General features: G+C 49.3%; 1 protein-coding gene across 1 annotated transcript; it reads right to left on the bottom strand.

Moving 5' to 3' along the window:
* Positions 1–804: 804 nt before the first annotated feature.
* LOC149342510 (uncharacterized) lies at positions 805–3,615 on the bottom strand. Its single transcript, XM_089546810.1, has one exon. It carries the CDS (start codon positions 3,613–3,615, stop codon positions 805–807), a length of 2,811 nt encoding a protein of 936 aa, XP_089402936.1.
* Between the last annotated feature and the right edge of the window lie 5,352 nt (positions 3,616–8,967).

Here is an 8,967-nt window from a genome sequence, read left to right as displayed (position 1 = left end):
GGCCAGAGTTAGTGGGATTTTCACGCACAACTTTTATTCACGTTCTCATGATCCCTTCAGACGTGGAAACATCACCCCAAGTGCAAATATTTACAAAGTGCTTGCAATCTGTATGATGCAAGACAAGAGTCCTTTACGTTTCCCATTTCCAACGCGCAACCACATAAACGCTTCAATTTACGAAAAAATTGCGTGCGCCTCTAACAAGGAACAGCGTAGTATGTGACAAACTACCGCAGAAAACATGCAGATGAGGTAGAGGAGAATGAAGTCACAACAGAAGTATTGAAGGCACATTTCTATATACTCATATAAAAGCAAAGCAACTGACAGGAAAAATCACTGGGTACAAAGCTTGCACCCCCTCTCCTCCCCCCCCCCCCCCCCCCTCATTAGCAGACAGGTGGTTGTCGTACAATTGCTGCCTTTGCGAGTAGGATCACAAAATAATTTACGTTTCATCATGCTCAATTCTTAATCGGTTTCCCACAAGAATAAACATTATGAGGGCAGGAAAACAGAAACTTGTATGTTGTGTGTCTGATTTACAAAAACATGATTGTGTATTTAGATGATCATTTCGGCGTCCTCGAGGAGCGTATGAATAATAAATGTTACCTCACGCGTGAATCAGCTTGCTGCAGAACAGATGAAAAGAGTAGTGAGTGCTAACGTCCCCACTTGCTTCCTTAGTGACCAGCTGTTAACACTAGAATCCCTTCAGCTCATTGCCACAGCGCAAGCATTGAAGGAGCTTTGGCTAGGAGAAAGTTCCAACACCCCGGGCTTGAGGCGAAAATGTCTCTAGAACCGATTAATATTTGCGATTTGGTTGATCCAGCCTGAGTAAGAGGAAACATTAGTGAAGACGGAGAGCGCATCCGGACCTCCACATGCGAGTCCTTTGGATGAGATGCCAGTGACCTCGTAGTAGAAGTCCTTGCTTGGGCACACCACGAGCCTTGCGGGATCACCAACGCAATCGTTCTGAACGTCTCCGTCGCCGGCACAGAATGTGCTGCCTCTCACCTCAAGATCGAGCTTGAGATGCCGCGCTCTGGACTGCCAAGCTCGGCATACGTCGGCCTCCTCTAGCGCAACCACAGGTGCCTCTCGAAGAGTGGGGTACATGTACCTGAGGTCGTCTTCGGAGACACTTGTGCCATAGCCAGTAACGACGCAACCTTCCAACTCTGTGAAAGCAGACGAGTCTTCCTCGGTTGTATTGGCGTTTGTTGTCGGCAGGCAGACGGTGCAGACGGCATCATTGAGTGCGACTATGTCCTTGAGCTTGAGGAGAGCGATGTTGTTGGCGAGTGTCTCGGCTTGAAAACTGTGATGCGCGTAGACTTTGGCCACTGTCTTCGTTTGGGCTCCCGGAGGGTTGAACGGGCTCAAAATGTCCGTGTAACCCAGACGAACGTAGATGTTTTCGGTGGTGTCGGTATGGTTGAAGACGCAGCTAGCCGTTGTTAGCACCCACTGCGCTCCTATGAGAGCGCCGTTGCACAGGTACTGGTTCTTGCGGTCCACGATGGCGGCGTGCCAACACCACTCACCAGGTCTCGCTTCTGCGCCTCCCGGCTTGAAGGTGGCTGCGTCGCGCTTCTTGCCTCCCTTGACACCGCACACGTTGGGATCACGTGACCTAAGACTTGTACCAACAAAGGTTCCTCGCACAGGCTTGAACTCCGAGCTACTTCCGTAGTGATTCTCAACGACCTTTTGCTTGTTTACCGGTTGGTGGGCCTGATGGAACGGAATCCAACCAGTGCTCGTGGCAGCAGCTTCGGCGAAGTGCTTCAGTGGCACTAGCTCAGGGGATGCCTTCACGGGTTCTACCCACGTTACACCAAAATCTGTCTCATGATGAGGGGGCTGCCTGAGGGTTTGCCAGTCGGGTTTTGACTGTTTGCTGGCTGTTTCTTGCACTGGGCGGAGTTGTATTGGCCTTTGAGGCCTCGTCTTCTCGCGCACACGTTGAAGCCAGGCCTTTCGCTGCTGCCCAAATCCTTCCGGTGCGTGTGGATTCTGGACAGGAAAGACCTCACCAACAACTACAGTACCTCGCTGTGGTTTCAGCTGTGGCGGGACATGTTGACTTAAAGCATTAGGCTTTACTCTAGGCCGACCTGTAGGCAAGGAAGAATTCTGAACAGCAGTTTCTTTCTGGGGAAGTTTCTGCAGGTGGCTTTTGTCTCTCTCCTCGTGAGACTGAATTGAAGACTTTGAGTCGTAATCTTCGTCATAATACGGTGGAGTCGGAATGACGGGCTGTGGGAGGGATGGGTGCCTCAGAGCTGAGTAAATCGGTGGCCGCCTCGTAGATAGAGTCGCGCGTGAAATGTCGTCACTTTTGTCATAATCAGTACCGACTCCGTAATACGAGTAATTCACGTCCTCTTCGTTAGGCTGTTGCAAAGTAGGCTCTGAGATGGGCTTCTGCGAGGATATCGATGGCAGGCCGTAGTCCTGAGTGACTGCCTGCTGCAGAGGTATGGGAATCTGCTGGCGAGTGGGAACGTAAGGTGGTCGCCGATGACGCTGGTTTTCCCACGAATACTCTTCGTCTTGACTGCTTGCCTCAGGGGTCACCGGCCCTCCAAAGTCACTGTTTGCCTCAGAAGGACGCAGCGTGGAACGTGAGCTGTTTTTTTCAGGGTCCCTTGAATTACTGTCAGCAGTCGTCCCTTTGCTGCAGCAGATCATACCAGTTGGGCAGAAAACTTTCTTCGATATTAGAACGACGTTAGGCCTTTTGCACGTATTGCTCAAGTACATTGGTATACATCGTCCTATGCACGGAACGTGGCGGGCTGGAGCTTGGAGTGGTAACGCTGTAGGCCGTTTACTCGTTGTGTGAACTGTCGTCGACGGCCGGGCATCCTCTTCAACGCTTGTTTCAGCTGACTGCGCCGTACAGCACACGCGGCCACTGGGACAACTGAAGTTCCGGTTGATCGAGCCACACAAGAGGCCGAGCAACGACATGACGCAAGATCCAGGACACGCCGGCAATTTGCTGGCCGTTTCCGCTTTTTGTGGCAGCGGCGACTCGATTTGCGGGGACTGCTGTGATTCCATGGCTGTCATAGTCAGGTCGTCTTCGTGCTTAGAGGGCACGCTGATCTCGGTGGTTGTTGGTTGAAGCGTTGGTTCAGGTTCCTGAGAGGAAGGAGGTGTGTCTGCTACCGGCTGGCCTTCAGCTGCAGGTGATTCGGTTGTTGACGTCGTCGATGTTGACGTTGTCGTCGTCGTCGTCGTCGTCGTCGGCAGTACTCCGTGACTGTCTCCATTGTCGTGATCCGTTGGGGCATCGTCCATCATGCCGGACTTGCGACTGGCGCCTTGGCTGAAGATGCCGCCCACGCAGCAACGAAGAAACTGCTCGCCGCAGTTCGCCTGCTCGTCCACGAAGTCGCACAGGAGTCCCATGAACACGTGAACGCACTTTCCGCTGCAGTTGCTTTCCTTCGAAGGCGTCAAGGACGTCGGCAGATCGTACTTGTACGACCTGTCCGTCTCCAAGTAGATTCCCCTTGATTTTGTCGTCGCTGCTGTCTGGTGGCAGAATAAGGCGACGACGAGAACCAGGGATGACACATGGAACAGCATCGCTGTCCAAGGTATGGTCGCACTATGCAACCCGGACTTGCGGCTAGGACGTCAGTGTCGCTGTGCTTAGCGTGGAAATGCCGTCGCGCGAGTCTGGGCCGTGCTTCGCGCGACTCTCGCGCTAACCAGACCGTCAAAGGAGAGGGGCGTGCGGTGACGAAGGAGGAGGAAAGGGAGAAGGGCGACCGCATCGCAGCTCACGGTCTATACGCTCCAGATATGACTCGGTCGCGAGCACAAAGAGAAACTCGCCTCCCTTCACGGGGCGCGACCGGGGAGCCGTCGCCTCGGCGGGGGTTGTTCGTGCGTAATCCGAATAAGACGAACGAAGCGGTTCGGACTACGTAGCCCGTGAAAGACGACAATGGCGACGCGCAACGATGACTGCATATTTAAAAATCGCTTAGCGGCCTCCTTGTTCTCCTCTCCACAGTGCACACACACACGCACGCACCCATGCGACCGCACGTGTACACAATCGTTTGAGACTGCACCGTGACGGCGACTGCGGCAGTGGCGTGTCGCCAACGGATATCTGGACGCCAACGCCAGGTACAGGCCCGCATCACAAGTGATGGTGACCTGCAGTCACAGGCATGGCCTTTGAGAGGCGACACTGTTACTTTGCCGGCTCAGCTGGTGTCCTAGGCGGCCGAGGTGACAAACTCTTTCGAATGCGAGCGGGGACGTTATGCATTGCAGATGTTACGTGGACCGTGAGACGTGATGCCCATGTGCCTTTTCTTGCATTCTCTGCGATCCGTGGCTGAGAAAGAAAACGGCTTTTCGCCAGAGATTGGAGTCTTTGCGGTTTTTCACGCAAAAGAAAGTCTTTCTTTACGTTCTGCGCGACCGTCGTCATACGGAAGCTAGCGCAGGAATAGAGAGCCATGGTTTGCACTTGCGAACCTTGCCCACCTTTTACGCGTGAAAACGCTTTGTTTGTCAAAATAAAAAGCGAAGTTGCAAGCTCGAAACGACGGCAGGCGTCTGTTGCGGGCCGCCGACTCCACAACAGGACGATACCGTTCAGAGAAGCCAATTATTGGGCATGAAAAAAGCAGCGCCAAGTTATTCATTTGTTTTTACTTCCATCTTATCCGAGACCAAAGTTGTGACCGTTCGGGTGAATTAGGAAAGGGAAACCGGGACATCTTAATGGTGCATCTATATCTATTTCATTTTGAGAAGAATTCTAGCGTGATGGCTCGAGTAAAGCATCTGAAACGAAGAACACCCACCATTTGAGGCATTCAACTCTTATGAATTTGACCAGAGAAGTAAAATGCGCCGTTACTTTTTAATCGTGGCGTCAGCCCAAAGTCCGAACTGACGTGCACCATTTATGCTCCAAGGAACACTCTAGATGAACGGAACGAAACAGGAAGTGATGATGTGTGTTTGGTTGCAGATATATGCGTTAGTGAGCTTCAGACTTCTGCTGCCGTCTTCAGAAGGGTGATCGTAAACCCTTGCATCGAACAGTAAAGTAGAAAAATACGGCTATACCTAATGGACTTCGGCGTCAGCCATAGTGCTCTATAAGATTTCATCATGACAGCGACAATGCCGATTAATGTCGTAGACATTTTCGTGTTAGACGTCCTATCCATGCTCCGAGAAGTTCACTCTGACGTCGCTCAGATTTAAGATTAGCAAACAAAACGCAAGCCGCGTAGACAAGCACCATCGAATGAAACAGTGTTGTCTGTGCTAGGTTGAGTATTGATTAAGGCTGTCGGTGTTTTTTTTTTTTGTTCTTTAGGTTCATCGGTTTGCATTTATACTGAGTGCATTTGTTTATATTTTATAATGTTATCATCGCTATCATGAGGCAGCGCTGCACCTGTTTCGGCCTGTAAAGCGTCTTGAGGTCGGGTCATCGTAATTGGGAACAAAACAAAGTGGTTGAAAAATCAGTAAATGCCTCCACTGCACTCCACTGTTTGGCTGTTTAATGAACGGCTCCTTGTCGTAACATTTTTTCAACAGTTGATTTCGCTTTGCTTTCAAAGTTGCCTCCTTAAATTATGAAAAGCTCAGTCCTGTGATTTAAACTACCCTGCACCGCGTTGCTTGTTGTGTGCAGGACAAATACAGGGCAAGCATCCTGCGTCCTTGCGAAACCCGAGATAAGAAATATTGCACCCATACAAAGGCGTACATGGTTGGGGAAAAAAATTCAGCAACAAGTGCAATCTTTGCATTCTCGCATGGCATGTTAACAATGTGCGGCACGCCGGGACGAACAATAACATCTGAATAGTACCTAGAAAGACGCATCGCTTCTCTAAAATTAACCAAGCTTGCAACGCAATAGAAGGCAGCTGAGGACCCTACTTATATTTGAGAAAGAGATTAACGCAGCAGTCTGTTTTCCGTCTCTATATACTTGCCTGTATTTAGTACGTCCATTAATCTGTGCGTGCACACTGCAGAATATTAAATTCGCCACGTCTTGCCATTTCATTACTAACTTGCAAACCCACCTCCTGTTTCTAGAGGGAGATAAACTAGTAACTGTATTCGAAGCGCATGAATATAACCAAATATAAAGACCGCTCTCACTTAAAAGGCCCGCTCCGTTTTTGGAGAACTTATTGTAGTCTCGTTTGCAGCGCTCTCATCGGCATACAAAGTGGCCTTCGTTCATAATTCAGAGCGGCGCTTTCCCGGATCAAATCCTCTATCTCTTTCCATTTCTCCGCCATCCTGGTCTCACTTTTCGCAGATATCTCTAGAACATACATTCTTCCTTCTTTTCCCGCTTTCCCCTTCATCCCTAAGTAGTTTTCGCAGTGAAATTACGTTCTTCAGTTACGTTGAATATCCTGTCTTGCCGCCATTTTTCTATCACATTTATACTCGCATGAAGTCTCACGCCGGTTTCTATGTTCCTCGAGTTTTTGCTTAGAAGTATTCAGTTCCGAGGCCGGGTTCGCTTTCTCTAAGCTCGGAACCGCTCTCGAGCCGATCTCGCTAAATGCAAATGAATCCCGGGGATGCAGTGCACTGCTTCTATGTACTCCGTTTTTCTTGGCTTCCATTACGGGTGCGCCCCCTTCCGCCTTCTCTTTGGCCCGACCATCGGGTTACCCGCATTTCGTGCAGCTTTCGCATCTGGGCCTTTTTTTTACTTTTAGATTTTTTTTTTCACGACACGTACGTGCTACCTATTTTTCCCCTGGCTACGAAACATTGATGATAAGATGTGGCGACGTTTGAAAAAAAAAAAAAAGGACACTTTGTCTTACCTCCAGATTTTGATATTCAAGGCACGGATGCTTTCCATTCTGGAGATAATGTTTTGTGAGCTCTGTTAACTGCTGTAGAAGAGGTGTTCAGTTTTGCGATAGTTTGTGTACGGTTTTAGAAACTACATCTGGGCCTAGCGGCTTGGAATTTCAAAGAACTAGAAGCTTCTTTGTTATATTTTTCTACCATAATCATTGAAAAAAAGAAACAGCGGCAAGAAAAATGCAAAGTTCTAACCCACGTGACTGCATTCCGTAACGAGTACTGCGTACTGCGTAATGAATACCGCGTAACGAGTACGGTTTTCGGTCAATACAAAGAAAATGAAAAAGTATTCGACTTTAAACGCCCCTAATCTGGGGATCCAATGCAGATCACGGTTTAAAACCCGCAAACCGGTCTTGGTTTCCACAGCGGGGGAAATCAAATTGCAATTTCGAAACGTTGACCGCCCAGCTGCACCCCCAGCCTTGTAAACTCGCTTTTACGAATTCAAAAATTACGAAAATCTCCATATTGTGAATTCCAGTGATTCTGAATGCGACGTTCCTTTTTTTTTTTTTTTTGTCCTCTAAACAGCCTGCGCTGTTAGCGAAAGCAGTTGGTTTTATTACCCTTTCGCAATGTGGCCCTGCATTTAGTTCAAGGAGCTCCTAAAACGAGCCATGTTGCGCCTCGAGGCATAAGGTTGCTCCGAATTCAAAGGAACCGATAACTCGAAACAACTGTTTTAAGCGTGTCTTTTGTATTTTCGCTTCGGAGGGGGAATTTGTCGGAACGATGATGCGATAGGAACGAGGAACAATGTTGCTGATGCACAACTTTATAGAGCGAACAAAATGAGCAGTCTGCGCGTTGTTGCCTTCTGACTTTCCTCCCGAATTCGTGGAGCGATCTCCGGCTGACGCGAAACGAAAAAGAAAGTTTCAAAAATTGAGAGCGCAGCAGCGCGGGGTGGAAACAGCCGTAAGGAAAGAGAGAGCAAGCAAATGGGGCACTGAAAAACGTTGCCAAGAATGACCTAGCCTCGGCCGAGAAATGACCGTGCGTAGTGCGGTCACGTCCCTGCTCATTGTCCAAATGTGAACACGGTTTCGCGGTTCTTTTAGATGCGCTTCATCTCTCGTCGTTCTCCGTGGTAAAAGCGAGCGGGGACGACAATACGAACGTGAAAACGGGCCTCGTATGGACGCCATTTCGTCCTTGCGTTTCGCTGCGCGGCATCTCTACGAGAAGCTGTTTATGGGTGTACTCCCGAAAGCATAGGAGAGAGGAAATACAAGGACACGACCAGCACCGACGTGCCCTCTGCGATACTGCCGCGTGGAATCGGAAGCGAAGTCAAAAAAGGAATGGCTCCGTCGCTCTTTGTCCCTTTGTTCCCATATTGCAGGGTAAGGTGTAAAATGCTTGTTGCACTAAGGTCGCGTTGTTCACGCGAAATGACGTCAGCATCGCTGGGTGAGCTACTAGCGATGTCATCATTTGTCATATGAGTCATCGGTCGCGTAACCAGAAGGATCGCACACGTTTGTTATCAACGAATGTGGTTTATATGAAACGCCCGTCAATTCTGACCGATGAGCCGTATGGGCGATGATGACGTCACTGATTATGGTCGCATGGTGATGACGTCATGCTAACCTTTTCTAGAAGTCCGCCTTATGACGTCATTTTGTAACTGTAGCCCTCACGGGGGCATAGTACGAGAAAGAGAGAAGAAGAGAAAACGAGGAAATAAGTGAATGACAGAAAGGTTAACCATAAAAAGGTCCACTCTGTGCCTCTTTGCGAAACATATAACCGTTGGGGAAGGACGCAGAGAAGGTTGCTTACTAGATAGCGCCGTTGCTGTGTACTTTAAGATTAATCGACCTTTGCACGCGACATGCATTAAACGGTGCTAACATTTTTCAAGTACTACACAGGTTTTTCACTTCGACATTAGGCCAAGGAGAACGAGTTGAAAGGCTTGCGAAGGCATGCTTTTGGCGTGCACCTGACTGTTCAAATCTCACTTTTTTCGCAGTCTATTCTTCCCATGCGAAAATTCAACCATCACTACGGACGGAAAGGAGAGGAAAGCAGGCGCTTTGC

This window comes from Amblyomma mixtum, chromosome 5 (assembly GCF_055824585.1).
Source record: "Amblyomma mixtum isolate Tamu chromosome 5, ASM5582458v1, whole genome shotgun sequence".
Taxonomy (NCBI): Eukaryota; Metazoa; Arthropoda; class Arachnida; order Ixodida; family Ixodidae; genus Amblyomma; species Amblyomma mixtum.
Note: the sequence above shows the minus strand (reverse complement) of the source record. Positions and strands in the feature narration are given on the sequence as shown.